Source organism: Macadamia integrifolia, unplaced genomic scaffold, assembly GCF_013358625.1.
Source record: "Macadamia integrifolia cultivar HAES 741 unplaced genomic scaffold, SCU_Mint_v3 scaffold1183, whole genome shotgun sequence".
Taxonomy (NCBI): Eukaryota; Viridiplantae; Streptophyta; class Magnoliopsida; order Proteales; family Proteaceae; genus Macadamia; species Macadamia integrifolia.
Window position 1 is genome coordinate 33897 of NW_024868111.1, and position 18350 is coordinate 52246.

The 18350-nt window shown below is 42.0% G+C and overlaps 1 protein-coding gene across 5 annotated transcripts in view; it reads right to left on the minus strand.

Moving 5' to 3' along the window:
* Positions 1-8322: 8322 nt before the first annotated feature.
* The window catches only part of LOC122063033 (serine/arginine repetitive matrix protein 1-like), a 29061-nt gene continuing 19033 nt past the window's right edge, over positions 8323-18350 (minus strand). The window contains exons 7-17 of one of the 5 annotated variants that reach the window (XR_006135189.1): positions 12594-12638; positions 12451-12504; positions 11676-12254; positions 11472-11597; positions 11107-11352; positions 10856-11002; positions 10410-10610; positions 9339-10333; positions 8950-9023; positions 8698-8807; positions 8323-8608 (exon numbers count right to left, since the gene is read on the minus strand). Coding sequence is in view for 1 of the 5 variants with exons in the window: in XM_042626688.1 (XP_042482622.1) it covers positions 9541-10333; positions 10410-10610; positions 10856-11002; positions 11107-11352; positions 11472-11597; positions 11676-12254; positions 12451-12504; positions 12594-12638 (2191 nt within the window). In the remaining 4 variants the exon portion in view is untranslated. Of the gene's footprint in view, positions 8808-8949; positions 9024-9176; positions 10334-10409; positions 10611-10855; positions 11003-11106; positions 11353-11471; positions 11598-11675; positions 12255-12450; positions 12505-12593; positions 12639-18350 lie in introns of those variants that run through there. The other 4 variants (XR_006135190.1, XR_006135191.1, XR_006135188.1 and 1 more) reach the window with 4 other exon arrangements.

An 18350-nucleotide genomic window follows, 5' to 3' on the forward strand; every position in this document is an offset into this window, starting at 1 on the left:
CTTTTCCCTCTGTTATCCTAGCGTTTGGTAATGTTTTTGTAAACGTTTAGTATTAAAAACGAAAATTTTAATTTCTATGTTAAAATATATATATATATATATATATAATGAAATTAGAACGATGGAAATACCCTTTATCATTTTTCTAATTTCTATTTTTTTTTCACTTTTTGTTCGAAGAAAAACGAAACACATCATAAATGCACCAAACGCTTTATTCCGTTTAAGATTGCGTTTGGTAACATTTCAAAAATAGATTTTTGAAATTTTTTCTTGTATCATTCAACCGATACAATATCAATCAGATATCAAGATCAAAGACATGGTAAATCAATATGGATCACCTAATTTCACCGATCTAATACTGATAGTTAAAACCATGTCATCTGCATCTAGGTTCTAATAAAATAGAATGAAATTCTAAGAGCCAAATTATTCTCTAGGTATAGCGCAACACACCAAATAATTGAATAACGGCCCCACACCAAATACCAAAAATGCCTTGTATATCATTGGCACCAGTGTATGTATCATATCTAATTCCCCATACAATTGTTACTTTCCACTACTTAATTATGTTTGATTTTAGGGAGAGGGTCAAGCATGTCCCTAGATTTTCTAAAGCTAAGAGGTTGAGATGAAAGTAAGGAAGTCAATTTGATTCGATATTAATATTTAGTATGGTATTGATTTGGTATTTCATTAATATGTTTCATATCGATAACGTATCAAATACTAATTTGATATAGTATTCTCATATCAATATTATATCGAATCTATTCAATATCAATATTTGGTATGGTACTGGTATACAATCCAAGGGGGTAGCACAGTTGATGAACAACGAACTTGGTACGAATCGAAAAAAAAAAAAGGTATGATAGAGAAGTTAGTTCCAAAGGGAAGAGATAGAAGAGAGTGATACCTATTTCCCTTGATTTTATTACTAAAATTTTGATTCTCTTTATAAAAAATAAATTAAGAAACATTTTACCCAAAAAAATTAAATTAAGGAACATAAATTGGAGAAAGCGGGCAACGGGTTATTGAGATGGTGGTGGTGGAAGTGACGGTGGCGGTGGGCGGTGGGCGGCGGGAATACGGTGGTGGGAGAAGCAGTGGGGGATAAAAGTGTGGCAGCACAGCAGTAGAAAAAAGTGTGGGGTAACGAGCACATGAAAGAGTGGGAAAACGTCACTGTCACGATTCCCGACATGGTATCGATTGCCAAGCTCGGCTGCTCGGCTGCTCGGCTGCTCGGGGAAAGAAAGTACAAACCAACATTATTTCTACGCTCCTGTCTTCCCTCCTTATTTTCTTTTCCTTTCTTAGTATCCAAACATTGCCCACCTGTTCTTCCTTGACTTATTTGGCCGCCTTATTAATACATCAACCACTCTCCTCGTTTTCTTCTCTGGGTTAGGTTAATTTTTATCGATGATGCAATCGTAAACATTAGATTACCCATTTGACCAAAACTGTGAAAAGTCAATAATTCATCAAAGCCGTAGGAAAATAAATAGATTTGATGTCTCAAAATCATTTTGATTTGATGGACTGGTTTTGCAAGTTGCAGCGTGGAGTTTAGCAGAGGTGGAACCCCTTTTCTGATTCTCATATTGGGAAGACAACCCGGCCCCTACACCAATCTCTCTCTCTCTCTCTTTCTCTCTCTACCTTATGGTTTTCTTTTCTTCTAAGAGTTAGAGAGAAGACTTTTATTGGGCCAGTGGAATTATTGGGCTGAACCGAACCAGTTAGACGGACTGGAACGGATAAAAAACCGTATTGAATCAAAACCGAACTCTGGTAAGATACTTAGGATTTGGGTTTTTGGTTTTCGACACAAAATCAAAACTGATTGAACTGACCATTAAGATCGATCGAAATCAGATCGAATAGATAAAAAACCAAACCAGACCAAAATCGATTGAACTGAATTCCATCTTAATGGTTGATAAGAATTTAAAAGAAAGAAGAAAAGAAAAGGAAAGGAGCAGATCATGTTCCGCACATGGTCTCGGTTCTGGTATAATAATAAGGAAGGGGCAGAAGAAGCCTTTGAACATTGCTTAGTCTTTAGGATTACTCTATTGACTTTCTCTCTCACCACCCCCACTCCCCACATGCCAAGGGAGGATTATTAATATTTACCACCCCTTAAGGCACCTTATGGCCCTATTAATAAAGTACTAAGACACTTCATGGTCCTATAATAAAATACTCATGGCCCTATTAATAAAGCACTATGGCACCTCATGGCCCTATTAATAAAGTAATAAGGCACCTCATGGCAAATTATCAGATTCTCTCGCCCGTTGAGAGTATTCTATAGACTATGCACCCTAGATTGATTTTGTAAAGGAACCTTAACTTGCGTGTCTGCATGGCTCTTGTGCTAACAATTGAGTCAGTGGAAACACGTGAGACGGTGAGAGCATCATGAACCCACATAGGGGGTATCCTATTTTTTCATGTCCACACCACCAGTTTGGGAGTTTCCTATGCCAAACTGGCAGTGTTGTTTTTTCTCATATTGAATTTATGCTTTACAGCAAGTATGGGATGGCAATGGTTCACCGGACCCAATTACTTTGGGTTATGGGTTGGGCTGAAGTTTGGATTGAACCATTACTTAGTTCGAACAAACCAGATTGGATCTAAGTTTTATTTTCTATTAGAATTGATTGATCCAACTTGAAATGGCTTATTGCCACCCAGAACAGCCCATCTCAAGGTTATTTTGATTCAATATATGGTCTGGCCAACCAACTCTTGGAGGATGATGCGAAACCATTTGGGTGAGACTAGGAACGGATGTGCAAGTGGGTTTTCCTAACAATGGGCACATCACATTCTGATTTGATGTATTAGTGACAACCAGTCACCTATGCCACTCAGTCAGGCTAGATAAATCTTACGTGAATATACTTTATCTACCTTTAGAATATTGGGAAGAAAGTTTACCTCCATCATGGATAAAGGAAAAGTACACCTACCGAGGATCATAATACTTCCACTGTTCTTCACATGTCATCTAAATCCCTTGGTCAAGAGATTGAATAGAAAACTGCTTTCTAAATATGGTGTTTGCATTAGTTGAAGTTCCACTATGCGTAAGGAAGGTTCTCCCCTCTTCTTCCTAAAACTCAGAACTCAAGGACAATTAAAAGTTTGTTCCAATCAAATGTTCAAATTTTAATTGAGAGGGCTCTATGAGCTAACATGGAGAACCCAACAATTAGAAAGACGGGTAACGATTCATCAATAAGGCGTAGGAGAGAGAGAGAGGAACTGCTGGAATAACCTTCGCAGACAATTTAATGATACATTTTCCTTTAATTAAATAAGGATATGAAAAAAAGGATAATCTCCAATAATGCCCCTATGCCCTATCATATGGGGTAATGAAATGACTACCTTGCCTTCCACTTGAATCTCTGTGTGCACAGTGCACACTACTAGTGGCCCTCGCACTAGTGCATGGGTCTACTCTCTCTCTCTCTCTATGTGAAAAGACATTCTACCTCCTATTGGGGAAGGAGAGGGTATAAACCTAGGGAACGTTAGGGGAGGCCAAAAGAACTTGGCCCAACAACGCCACCCTAACCTCTCTCACATGGGGCAAGGAAATGACTACCTCATGCTCCCTTTAGATGCCCCTTCCCAATTACTTTCTATCTATGCAATGGCCACAAAGCTTGATTGTAAACCCATTCCTAATTAGTTACTACCGCCACAATAAGGTAATCATTGTAGAAACCATTCATACATGTCCACTTTACATGTCGACAACTACCACATGACATAAGTTTTCCCTTATCGAAGTTTGCCATTTCCCAAAACAACAATTTCCAATGCACAATAGTTATAAGTGTACCGCAGGTTTGCTTAAGAAAATGCACAGCAATACATGAAAGAATATTTAATTGTATTTAACTTTGAAATTTGACATATGACTGATAATAGGAGGGTGACGTTCTGATCACAACACAGGCATGTAAAAACTATTTTCCGTGATAAATAATAAATACTTTTTATGAAGAGGTATTAATGTCAAAGAAATATATCTATATGTGCACGACATCTCATTTGTAGTAGCAAACGTTGAGATAACACTTCATGCATCCCAAGTCCGTGATTGACACCATTAAATAGGCTCAGTAGTCCTCCATGGCAACTTTGGTTCTTTGGATATATATAATGCAATAATGTCTTCCATGTTGATTCTATCGCACGAAGGTCAAATCAGAGACTCAAATGGAGGCAATTACGTTCATAATCGTATTAAGACTTTACCAAAGCTTTTTGGCTTCTTTGGTCACTTGGGAAGTGTCTTTTAGGTTTCTTATAAAGGATTAGACAAACCAAGTGGGGCTGATGATGTCTTGTCAAATTTGTGTTTCCCTGTAGATTACACAAATGAAATTGCAAAAATTGAGGATCCGTTTGATTTTGTTTTCAGAAATTATTTTTTTCGTTTTACTATGCTTAAAAACGGAAAAACATCTCAAAAACCATTTTATTTTTATGTTTTGTTTCACTTGTTTTTCGAAATAGAAATAGAAATTGATTCTTATTTCTATATCTAGAAATAGGAACGGGGAAACAAGCAAGACTTATTTTTTTGTTTTGAGAAACAAGTGAGGGGGATAAAAATTGTGAAAACCCTGAAACTTCAGTCGACTTACCCCAACCCAACCCATTGTTGAAATTTCTCTCTATTCAGAAGCAGCATCTCCAACCTGGTTGTGCGAAGCTCACAGTTCTGAATTGCCTTTATCCTTCTGAAGCTCATCTCCACGAAACATACTTGCAATTCATACATCATGCCTTAACTCATGAACTGCATACCTGCAATATCGTGCTTTCACTTGTGTCTTAAACCCAACTGCATTGTTGAAAAGCGTTTCAAAAAACAGAAAAATCAAACACCTTTTTACAATTCTAAAAATCATTTCTTAGCACCGGAATAGAAAAAATCATTTTTACTGTTTCTAGACACAGAAATAGCATAAACAAAATCATCCGGATCCTGAGTTCCAACGAATCCAGACCTATAAACCAATTACCCGCTATTCATTGTTTTTTTCTGGGCAAAAAAAGCTATCAACTTAACCAAAGTGGAATATAAGATTAGCAAGTCAAGATACACATGCTAACAAATGAAACATTAACTCCAGATAAAAATTTTAGGATTAGCTTTCTTAAGCCATGCGATGAATTCACTACAGGATCCGATGGAGGAGAACCCCACCTCAAGTGGCCTGGATGCCCCGCGTTGAACGGAATTCTGTCCACCAAATCCATTCAATGTGGGTGCAGAGAAACCCGATCCTAAATTATATTTAAGCCATACTAAAATTCTAGGGGTACCACTGTGTTGTTTCTTAAACCCAGGATCTAATCTGAGTTTGGCCTGGTTATAGCATATCCAAACCCAAAAGAGTTCACGCCATTTAAGATCCACCACCCTTCAATTGATCCACGTTTTTTTTTCCTTTTTTTTGTTGGATTCAGATTGATCCACTTTTAACACCTAAAAACGCAAGAATATGCAAGTGGGATGTTATAAGACTATACTTGTCATAATATTTAGCATGCAACCAATATAGGTATAAACATCCTTTGCAGCGATTGTGATGGTGCAATTAACATCAAATGGCCAAGCCGACATTGGGACGTGTGCCAAGATGACCTTGGGACGTGTTCTTGGATCCGATGCTCTTCACACCATTGCATTCACCGTAGAGAATAACCACTCCCAATCTAGAGTTCTAGACCACTTCCTAGACACATGGTCAAAATACTCACAAGCTTCCATGTGACAAAACTTGGTGCCAGTCTGCAAGCTGGAGCTGCCATAGCTTAACGGTGGGGACCTTAGCAATCAATTTTCCTAGGGAAAATAAAACCTAGAATATTTCACTTTATTATTACTTTGAGAATCAATCCTTTCCACCAAAAAAAAAACAAAAAAAAAACAGAAAGAGAGAATCAATCTTACAACTTCTGATCCCAGGGTTTCTCCATGCGAAGAGCTCATATTTCGAATTTTTGAAACGGTTTAGCTGCTCTCTGCTGTGACTTCATCCACATTCTCTCGCTCCGCTTTTTCTTTTTCTTCGTTACCGATATGATAATACATGCTCTGAATAAAATTATATTATATTATATTATATATATATATATATATTCAAATGATTTCTAATATATAATATATACAGCATTTTAGTAAACGTATAAGTTTGTCAATAATGAGCCGCTCTGGTAATAACTTTGCCATATAGCAGATTGGATGGGTGTCCAATTTTGAAGTTTCCATGCTTAAATGTCAAATATCAACCCAAATGGATAGAACCATGGGGAAAAGGGGTGAATGCCTACATAGCATGCACAAGATAGCTGAAAAATATAAGGATGCATGGACATAAACGGGAGGAAATTTTACGATGATGGTTTTCCTTCACTAACAACCAAATTATTTCAGCAACAACTTCCTTCTTCCTTTTTTTTTTTTTTTTTGGGGGGGGGTGGGGGATGGGGGGTGTGGGACTTTTCAAATTCCCCAATCCAATACAATGGACACGCACCAAGAAGACCGATTCCTTCAAGTCTGTACGGTGTCAGTATTAGTGTCAAAAAAGGCCAGACAAGCCCTAGTGACTTGGGACTCAAATGCCTTTCCTGCATGCGATACGCCTATAGTTTTTCAATTTTTGGAATTTCATTACTCTCCTTATGCTACCAACCCGCTACTCCACCTGTATTGTTAATTAGGTCCACACAAGGTCTTGCAAAACTCCTGTTTGTTTGGTCACATATATTGCATATTTAAGCATTCAGTACAGCCAGCAGTAGTTTGTAAGAAGTAGAATCTTTTTTACCTACTTCACTCAGATTAACTACCTAACTATCTCAGAACATCCCTCACATCTCACTATACTTTGTGAATGAGCACACTTAGAAGTCAACACGTGGTCCTGTGTTCAAGGTTTCTGGAGCTTTTCAAATTTGGCACTTCAATACTCTTCTTTAGCTACCAACCCCCACTCCACCTGTCCTGTTAATTAAATACTAACCAGGGTTGCAAAATCTCTCTTTGTTTTAGTCACATCTATTCTAAACTTTAAGAACATTTAGTAAAAGCTAGCCCATAGCTTGTAAGAAAGGGAATATTCTTTACCTAGACAGATAAACTACCAAGAATCTCAGCAACATCATCTATCTATACATTGCGATATCTTCAACTTATATGATTATATCACAAACTCCTGAATGTTAACTAAAAACTTTCAACTGCACAGCAATTTCATGTCACTTAAGAATGGCATAGCAGTCTTCATGTCACTCAAGAATATGGCACACCAGTCCATACCTTGTCACAGTTCAATTTAGCTAACTATTGACACAATAGCATAACCTCCATGGGTTTTCTATGGATCAAGTGAGAGACAGATAATTACTCACAAATTTAATGTAAGATGTGAAACTCTCATTTATCAACATCTGAGAGGCCTACAAAAAAGACACTCAACAAATCACGCACTTACAGAAACACCATGTGAAAGATCATAAACCAAATCGTCTTATGGACAAGAATATTGCCATTCAGTATTCTTACAATGCATCACTTTAATCCCAATCCCAATCCCAATCCCAACATCAACCCATGCCATTAAAAGGCATCTTGCACAACCAGGTAATCTCACAAAAATAAATAAAAATGCACCACTGGAGCTTTAACAGGTTAATTATGGAATGATCCATGCTAGTAAAATCCAAAGGCAGTATAAGTTCAGTTGGAACCAATAAACTAAAGCTAACCCAAAACAAGCCCATCTTCTCTTCTTGCTGGAATTCTGCACCAGCGACCTTTCAACTAGTCCACGCCTAGTTTGAGTTAAATTTGAAGAAAAGGTTTTACACAAATCATGGCTAGATCATAACATACAAATTTTCATTCCCTCTCATATAAGTCTAACAATGCCAAGTCTTTCCAATGTTTTACCATAATGTGGCCCATGAGATCAACCTCTGTCAATAACTAGTTATAGCATAGAAGAGAGGAAAACTAGACTTGGGACATGCAGACAGAATCAGGCATACGGGCCCATAGTAAAGATTAACATAAAAAACAATAGAGATCACAAATACAAATACAAGACTGTTATCGTATATCCGATGCACCAGGTCTAAGAACATTTTATTGCAGAGTTATGAGTTCTACCAAACCTCAACTGTAAGAATCAATTATATTCTCTGTTAAGGTGTACCTACCATCTGTTTGGACTTTGGAGTATAACCGCAAAAATAGAGATACATGTCAAACTTATTGAACCAAAGATTTTTTGCACCTGTAACAGATCAGGCCTTGACAAGGCCGTACACACTAATTTACAAGGCCACAGCCGCTATATAATTCAGTTTGGTCACTAACAGGTCAAATATTCAGATACAATCAAGACTGCAACAGGAAAAGGAAATGGATGAAACAAATAAGACATTTATGTCCAGATCTCATTCAGTAAGACACCACATTAGCAGAATCCCACTTCCATCAAAAGAGAAGGGAGAAAAAAAAGAAGATGAAACAAACAAAGGATCCCTGGTAAGTACAAACACAATGAACTTCAAAACTCAAATGAAAAATAAGTTTGCATTAACTTTTTACAGTTTATCAGCATTCATACATACATTGTGATGTGGTCCACAGAAAGTTAAGAGCTGACATCAAGATCAAGATAGGATGACTCGGTAGCCTATATCATCTTGGTGAATTTTAAAACAGTCCCAGCACTGTCAAGCTGCCAATCATACAGAGGTTAAACCGCAATATAATACAGTACAATACAAGACAGCTCAACTAATTACATGTAAAGAGGTTTTAGGCAATAGAGACTGGAGTCTTCCTTCTAAAAATCCCACAAAGTATGTATGACATATCACCTGATTTGATGTACAAAAACTGGTACTGCACAAGGCCCTGCTCAACCAAGTCACCTAGTTGACAGTATTCTCATCTATCAATCAATCACAAAGCTGATTTAGTATTCATCTGAGATTAGACAAAACTTCGAATACCTCTAGGTTTCATCTCTCTAGTTCTATGCAATTTGATCAACCCATATAATTTTTTAGTGAATCAATTTCTTAAACCTCCATAACACAGAATATAGTTCAATCCTACAGGCAGTTCTTTAAACCAAAAAAAAAATGCAATATACAGTAGCCAATTACATGAAATATGAATCCTTCAGTATGTTGAGCTGTTCTCATATCAAGCCACAGACAAAACAATAAAATCAAATTCCCAACAAAGGGAAGGCAAATATTACCAGAAAAATCTAGCAGCAAGTTCTGCACAAAGTTGCACATCTAGTATGGCTCAGGAATCTTCATTTATCAGGTAAAGCTGCCAGCAGTAAACACAGACTCCATTAAACAACTATTACATAACAGGAAAACTCCCATTTCTAGCAAAATATTGTTTAATAGTAAATGTTAATAGATACTGTCGGAAAAAAAAGAAGTAACAATTTAGTAATTAGTGCCCTTCTTTGCTCTTAGCGATTCAAGAGCCTTCTTTCGCAGCTCAATCTCAAGTTTTTTCTGCTTAGACTGTGTTTCGTCAGTGTCACTTGGATTTGAATCTTTCCTGGCATCAACCTCAAGTTCTGAATCATCCACATCATTTCGAATTTTTTCAAAATCTGAAGGTGGAGCAACTGTGTCCACTGATTTGGCTTTCAGCTTACTCGCACGGCGTTCTTCCCTTCTACGGTGGCGTTCTTCCCTTCGTCGCCGCCTCTCCTCTTTCCTCAATCTCTTCTCTTCCTTCCTTCTTCTCTTGGCCTCCTTCCTTTCATCTATTTCAGAATCATCATATGCATTATCATCCGAAGCCACTTCATGCCTACTTGACTTCTTATGCTTTCTCTTCTCCATATAATCAGATCTGTGTTTCCCATTTTCCTCTGAATCAGAATCAGAATCAGAGGCACCAGGACGATTCTTCCTATCAACCTTCTTTATTGATTTCCGTAATATTTCTGTCATGTGACCCCGGTCCCTCTCCTCAGCATTGCTTGAATGGGAATGCTTCCTCTCCTCTGATTTATTACCTTCTCTGGAATATGATTTCTGTAATTTTTCACATGATGAAGGAGAAACTCTTCCACGTTTCTTAGCAGATTGTGGTCCAACCTGACTATCATCCGGTACAAAGCTTCTTCCATCTTGCCTCCCAGGCCCATACTCAATATCTCCCACCAAAGTAGAATCTTTTTGGATGGGATTTTCTGAATGATCAGTTCCCATTGAAGCTTTCAAACTGCCACAAAAGTTACACATCATTATTTATTAGAGACTAATAGACATGAAGGTAAAATAGTGAGAAGACGGAATACCTCTTTTTGTCCTGGTCTTTCTTTTTCAGCTCTGTGTTATCTGGATGGCCCATATCTTCGGCAGACTGATGACCATCCACTCTTTCAGGGGGATACAATTTCTCTTGGAAGTCCTCCACAGAATAATTGTTCTTATGGCCAAATGTGGGTGAATGCCTGATTCTTCTTTCCGAATGATTAGTTCTATAATCCCCATCCTCCCTAAAATACACAAGTCTAGCATAGTAAGTTATATAAATTAAGGGGAAAAGGTTTCTGTGGGGGAGTGTGGCCCGTGCGCCCACACGCGCGCATGGGGAGGGGGCATCTCTGTAGATGCTTCCTACCACACTCACCCACAGGAAACACTTCCCCATAAATTAAACAAGCAAAGAGAACATGTTGAAGCATCGTAACGAGTTCACAATATGAAGAAGCAATGCAGGACGATCAATGTGAAATTCAACCTGGCATGACCCATCTCTTCCTCCGAACTTGTTTCTGAGCTGTCATGATGAGCTATATGTTTTCTTGGTTGTCTCACAGGACTTGGACTGCCATGACTCATCCTTTCTTTCCCTTGCCTCACAGGACTCTCAGATGGATTGCAGGCCCTTAAGAAGCATATAAAAGTAAGAGAACAAACTCAGAACAGGAAAGAGAGAAACAAACAAAATATACACTGCTATAAAGCAGTGACCCAAACCAAGAAACAGACCTATCATCCTGAGGGCTTGATTTCCCCATGTGCGGTGATGATTCTGGCGACCTTTGAGATGAATCCGGTGAATGAGCCAAAGCAAGCTTTTTCTGATTGTTCCTTCGGATGGTAGGATCTCGTTGTGGTGATCTCAACGAAATTCGTGGTTGGTGAGACTCCGAATCTGATCCCCTGTGTGCCTGACCTAGTCGTTCAACCTCTCTCTTGGGAGTATGACGAACAGGAGATGTCTTCCCAGGGACCCTGCACCAGGTTTTACGACATTGTAAAAGATAATGTAATCAATGGTTCCCTAGGAAGAGAGTAAAACGACACCAACAATATCAAACAGAAATCTATCATGAACATTGCAACAGTAGTACCTTTGCGAGACATAATCATCACGTGCACTTCTGGATTCCATACCATTAGCTCTAAGATCACGGTCCCTACTCAAGCTTCTACGACTTCGATATGCAGGACTGCGACTTTTATAAGGACTACGACTCCTGCACATACACAATTTGATTGAAGCGCTGAAGAGGAGAGGGAGAAGAAAACAATAACACAGGTTCAATTTCAAATACCTATATCTCTGTCTTGAAGATCGCAATGGTGATCTCCTCCTATGGCTTGGGAACCTAGAAAGAGGAGATCTCCTAACTGGAGAGGGTGACCTGCCCCGAACTGGTGATGGGGAACTCCACCTAGAAGGAGGAGACCGACGTCGGGAAGGAGCCGGTGACCTCCTACGGACACTAAAAGGAGACCTCCTACGCATAGGAGGAGACCTACGACGTGGAGGCGATGGAGATCTACGTGATCTACGTCGCACAGGAGAAAGTAATCCATGCCGCAGAGGAGGAGGAGATCTATTTCTCACAGGAGAAGGCGATCTACGCCACACAGGAGAAGGTGATCTACGTCTTGATGGAGAGGACAGTCTACGCCGCACAGGAGAAAGCGATCTACGCTGCGAATATGATGATGACCTGTGTCTTGAATGATGTGATCTCCGCCGTAAAGGAGAACGAGGTTTTCGCGGAGAATGCCGGTAATGAGGAGAAACAGACCGCTTCCTTGGAGATCGATTCCACTTTTCGGGAGAAATAGAATGCCTTCGTGTTTGAGGTGATCTGGATATGCTCCTTGATCTGTGCCTTTCACTGATAAAAGTAGATATTGAGTCAACAAAATAACTGAAGAAAATGGAAAGCGAATTAGATTATAGGTACTCTTAAGCCTTCATGAGCTGGAACAAGTGAAGCCAAGAAACGCATCAAAATGATAAAACCTAAATGCAGTTAACTGAATTGCACAAAATCTAAGCAAATGTTATGGCCGGAAGAAAAGAAAACATACTCTGAGTAGCTCCTTGAATTGGAAAATGACTTGCTGACTGACCTGGAAGGGGAGCTGTTGCACAATTAACCAAAGACAGTTTACATGATTTTTTCATGTTAGGGAAGCCAATGATTGGCAAACATTAGTAGTAGAACACATACCGACTAAAAGAGGAACGATCCACTGAATTTGGAGATTTGGATGCCCTGCAAAACAGACCAGAAAAATCATTCATATTTGAAACCAGAGATAAGTTCTAACATGCAAGTGATTCTACTTGTTAACATCTACTGTCATCAGAAATTGAATGCCACCTGAATTTTCATGGGGCAGATACACCCATTGGGGCAATACAGTTGACAGAAAAACATGCAAGGCAAAGAAATGTTTCTACAACAACAATAACAACAATACTGATCTGAAATTCTTGAATAATATTTTGAGCCACCAAATGGCTTGATCGATGGAAAACGATTGCCCCATAGAGTGATAACCAATGAGCTAGATACCAATCAGTATTGATAAAATAACTGATGAGGGAATTTCTCCCTAACCACGGCACGGGCAAGGAGCGTCCTGACCAATGCTACACTGACACCTTATCTAGCCGCGCTGCCACCTAGGCCCTCCTTCAGGCCGTGCTGCCACCTCGACATCTCATCTGGCCGAGCTGCCACCTCAGTCCTCCATCAGGCCGTGCTGCCACCTCGGCCTCCATCAGCCCGAGTTGTCACCTCGGCATCTCATCTGGCCAAGCTGCCACCTCGGCCCGACGTCAACAAGGTTCCCAGAAACGTGCTCTCGTCCACTCCTACATTCAAGAAATGTAATCCCTATTCACAAGGACAGGACTATCCACTACACGTCACCAGAGACATCTACCCCTCACACGATTGGCATTTCCGAGATAAGAGGGGAATATTCCCCCAGTATACCCTAGGATCTAGAATATTCCCAGCATTAGAGAGCCATTACCCTCAAGGACTCTACGCCTAACAGGACTCTCCACAAACGTCTCCCATCCTCCCTCCATCAGCAACCTATAAATATCAAGGTAAGCCTCCCTCAAGGAGGATCAATCACTTCTTTTACTGAAAAAGCTCTCTTGAGCATCTGCTGTGGAAAGATCTGACTTAAGCATCAGAGAGTCCCCTGTAGAGTCAACCCGGCTCTCCCATGTCCTCTCTTCTGTGCAGGTCGGCTGGAGCACCAAAAACTGTAGGGAAGATCATCCTGTCAATTTTTGCCGCATCAAATTGGTGCCGTTTGTGGGAAAACGTTACAAAAAACTACCTTAGATCAATGCAATTAAGGAGTGAGAAGGTCGTTTCTTCTACAACAACGCAAGTAAGGTCCGCTCGTGATTTACCACTTCGACGTCCTCATTCACCTCCAATGGCAAAACAGGAGAATGTCCCAGCGGAGACCCCTCTACAAGGTCACCAGCAAGCCTGGCTTGATGCGCAAGTTGCCTAGGGGGAGGGAGATCAGCGCGAGCAAAACCCTCAGCTATCTCGCCATGTCCCATCATCCCGGGTAACTCACCCGAATATGGAAGAGCAGATGCAGAGCCTACAGCTGCAAGTGTTAACAACAAACACACTGGTGCGGGACTTCATACGTCAGTTTAGCTCGGCACTTCCTGTGCCACAGACTGGTTCAGCTAAGCTGCATAGGCCTATTTCGGGCAGACAACCCAACGACGAATCTCCTAACAGTGTCACCCCTCAATCAACAGCTAAGAGGGGGTCGGCCAGAACATCACACACTGTTCATTCGGTACCACCCCGGTCTCCTACCAAGGGGCGCCGGCAAGGTCCCATTCTTGCCCAGAATAGCAGAGCTTGTCGTTCCACACTTCACCAGAGTCCAGAGACATATGATGCCAGTAGATCCCCACCCCGGGTAGGAAGACGCCAACTATCGCCTCAAAGACTCACTAGAGGAGCGCGTTCTCACAGAGAAGAACACAAGAACTCCCAGAGGACAACTCGGCAAGATCCACCCCATGGAGGTCAAGGCTCGACCACCAGGCCGACCAAAGGCGCACCACGGCAAGGTCAAGGTCGGCCTGGTGGTCACCAAGACCGAGGAAGAAGCCCTAGAAGAGCCGACAGGGCACGTCGCTCCCCGGATCACCGAGCCGAGGAGAGAAGGGACGACCTCGAGAGCCGCGTCCAACGCCTCACTGAGCGAGTAGAAGGAATGCAGAGGCAAAGGCACCCGGCCGACATAATTGTAACTCCGGCCTATAATGCACTATCCGACGAATTGATAGACGCCGAACTGCCCCCCAATTTTCGTGATACCCGTCTTTAATGGATATGACAACACCATAGATCCCTATGATCATCTCCTGTATTACAGCTCAGCCATGACAATTCATGACAGGTCAGACGCCATTCTCTGCTGAGCCTTCGCAAACCCATTAAAAGGAGTTGCGCTGGTGTGGATGTCGAACTTGCGGCCCCGGTCCATCCGTAGCTATGAAGAACTGACAAGAACATTCCTCACACGTTTCCAAGCAAGTATGAAGCAAAAGCAAACTAAGCAAACGTGATAAATATGAGGCAGGGAGCAAGAGAGACTATAAGAGAGTTCCTTGCCCGATTCACCAAGGCGATGCTAGAGGTAAAAAACCTACCGGAAGGAGTGGCATATAGTATGTTGTGCAACGAGGTAATGCACCCTGATCTGGTTCAGTCTCTGGCCCTTGACTTGCCAGAAATAATGCCCGAGCTGTTGAGACGATGCAATCAATACGCCAACATGGAGGAAGTCCTGGCTGCCAGAGGAATAGTTGACAAAGGTGATCAATCAGAGAAGAAGAAAAGGCCTCTGAGGCCTAGGGACGATTCTCACGAGCCGAAGAAGAACAGAACAGATCGGCCGCCTGATACAGCTGAGCCCGAGCGATATGAACTTGATCGTTCCCGAACAAACCTGCTCTTAAAGATCCAAGATCAGAAGTATTTTCGATGGCCCAGGCCCATGACGGCTAAACCAAAGGAGAGGAACCCCAACCGGTACTGTCGATACCACCGTGCCTATGACCAACGGACAGGGAGCTCAGACAGCCACTACCATGGTTTCTTTTATGGTCGCTAAGATCGCCTCACCTTACAAAGCAATCCTTGGCCGACCTGGTCTCAATGGCCTTGGGGCGATTGTGTCCACTAAGCACATGAAAGTCAAATTCCCCACCAACAGCGATGTCGGGGAATGCAAGTCCAGCCAGAAGGAATCCCGGGAATGCTATGCCAAGTTCATAAAGTCTGTCAAGAAACCATGTTCAGGCCTAGCGTGTATAGTAGAAATTGTTAATTGCCGAGATGAAAGCCTCCTGACCCGAGCCGAGCCAGTTGAACAGCTTCTCATCGTCCCAATCACTGAGGCCGAGCCATCAAAAACTGTTCAGCTCGGAGCATTGCTGAGCTCCCAACGCCGCGACGAGATTTTAAACTTCCTCTACGAAAACTTTGATATTTTCGCATGGAAACCTTCTGATATGCCAGGCATCTCCAGGGCCGTAGTTGAGCACAATCTGGACGTTAATCCTAGCCTCAAGCCTGTCTAGCAGAAGCGCAGGAACTTTACGACTGAGCAGAACACCATCATCAAAGAGGAGGTTGACAAACTCCTAGCCGTGGGGTTTGTGAGCGAAGTACCTGACCTGGTTAACCAATGTGGTCATGGTTCCGAACTCCAACGGAAAGTGGAGAACATGTATAGACTACACCAACCTGAACAAGGCCTATCCCAAAGACTGCTATCCTTTGCCCCGGATTGACTCCCTTATAGACTCGACTGCAGGCCACGAGATGCTAACCTTCATGGACGCATTTTCTGACTATAACCAGATAAAGATGAAGATGGAAGATGAGGAGAAAACTGCTTCCCTCACCACTCATGGCAACTACTGCTACACTACAATGTCTTTTGGCCTAAAGAGTGCCAGAGCCACTTACCAGAGGATTGTGAATACAATGTTCCGAAGCCAGATCGGGAGAAATATGGAAGTTTACGTTGATGATATGTTCGTCAAAGCGCGAAAGGCACCGATCATGTGCTAGATCTGAAGGAGGCCTTTGACGTCCAACAGCAGAACCAGATGAGACTGAATCCTACCAAGTGTGCATTTGGAGTAACCTCTAGGAAATTCCTAGGCTTCCGAGTATCACAAAGGGAAATAGAGACAAACCCCTCCAAAATTGAGGCCATTCAAGAAATGCGTCCGCCAAGAAACATTCGCGAAGTTCAGAAACTGACGGGGTGCCTAGCCGCACTGAACAGGTTCTTGTCCCGAGGTGGAGATAAGTGTCTTCCTTTCTTCAAGCTACTAAGAGGAGGAAAATGTCAACATCAATTTCGCTGGAACGAGGAATGCAAAGCTTCTTTTAAGGAAATCAAAGCCTGCCTAACTAGGCCCCCTCTGCTGAGCCAGCCAGAGCCCGGAGAGGAGCTATAGCTTTACCTCGCTACCTCCACAGTAGCCATTAGCTCAGTCCTCGTGCGAGAGGAGGGAAAACCCAAAGGCCCATCTATTATGTGAGTCATGTGCTCCTGGAAGCAGAGACAAGGTACCGGAGAATTGAGAAGTTTGCATTGGCATTGATCGTGACAGCCAGGAAGCTGAGGCCCTACTTCCAAGCACACACCATAGCTGTACTAACTGATCAACCACTAAGAAAGTCACTTCATAGCCCCAGCATAGCAGGACGTATGGTGAGTTGGGTTATCGAGATAAGTGAGCACAACATTGAATTTCCAACCGAAAAGTGCAATCAAGGGCCAGGCATTGGCTGATTTCTTGGTAGAATGTACGCAGACGGAAGAATCAACAGAGCCTGAGGCCGAGTCAAACCGAAAGTGGGAACTCTTTGTTGATGGATCCAGCACCGCAATAAGGAGCGACGTAGGACTTGTGCTGCGAAGCCCTGAGCAATTCACGATACAATACGCCCTCAGATTGGCATTCCCTGCAACAAATAACGAGGCAGAATATGAAGCCCTGATAGCGGGAATCAGACTGACTATAATGACGAACGACCTGGTCACACATAATGACTTCTAACTAATTGTGAACCAAGTCAATGGGCACTACGAGGCAATGGTACAGATCCCGCGGGAGAAAAATGCAATAGCAGATGCCCTCTTCAAACTAGCTATAGCAGAACTCGTGGACTGTGCAAGCTCAGTATACTTTGAAGTATTAGGCCAACCTACCTATGAGCAAGAATTGATGTGCAACAATACAGAGCAAGCTGAGCTGGATGGACCCCATTGTAGACTATTTGCAAGACAGACATCTCCCAGGAGATCAGATAGAAGCAAGGGCAGTCAAAAGGAGGGCAGCTAAATGCACCCTCCAAGGTGGAGCACTTTACAAAAGGGCAATATCCTGGCCCCTGCTGAATTGCCTGCCCCCGAACCGAGCTGAAGAAACACTTCGCGAAGTCCACGAAGGAATTTGTGGGGGACACATCGGGGGAAGGGCACTGGCCTACAAGGTGTTGCGCCAAGGGTTCTATGGGCCAAAAATGCAACAAGATACAATGAAGTTCGTTCGGTGGTGCTTTAAGTGTCAAGTACACGGCCCAATACTACACGTCCCAACCACAGAACTTAGCTCAGTGATCTATCTGATCCCGTTCGCAATGTGGGGAATGGATATCCTAGGACAGTTCAAGAAAGGAAAGGGCAGTGTCCAATTCTTGATTGTCGCTATCAATTACTTCACTAAATGGGTGGAAGCAAGTCCCCTAGCCAAAATCACTGAGCAGGCAGTGGAAAAGTTCGTGAGGGACGACGTCATATACCACTACGGTGTCCCAAAGGTACTGGTCACAGATAATGGTTGACAATTCGACAATCGAAAATCCAAGCTCTTCTGCAATAACTTTAACATTGATTTCCGA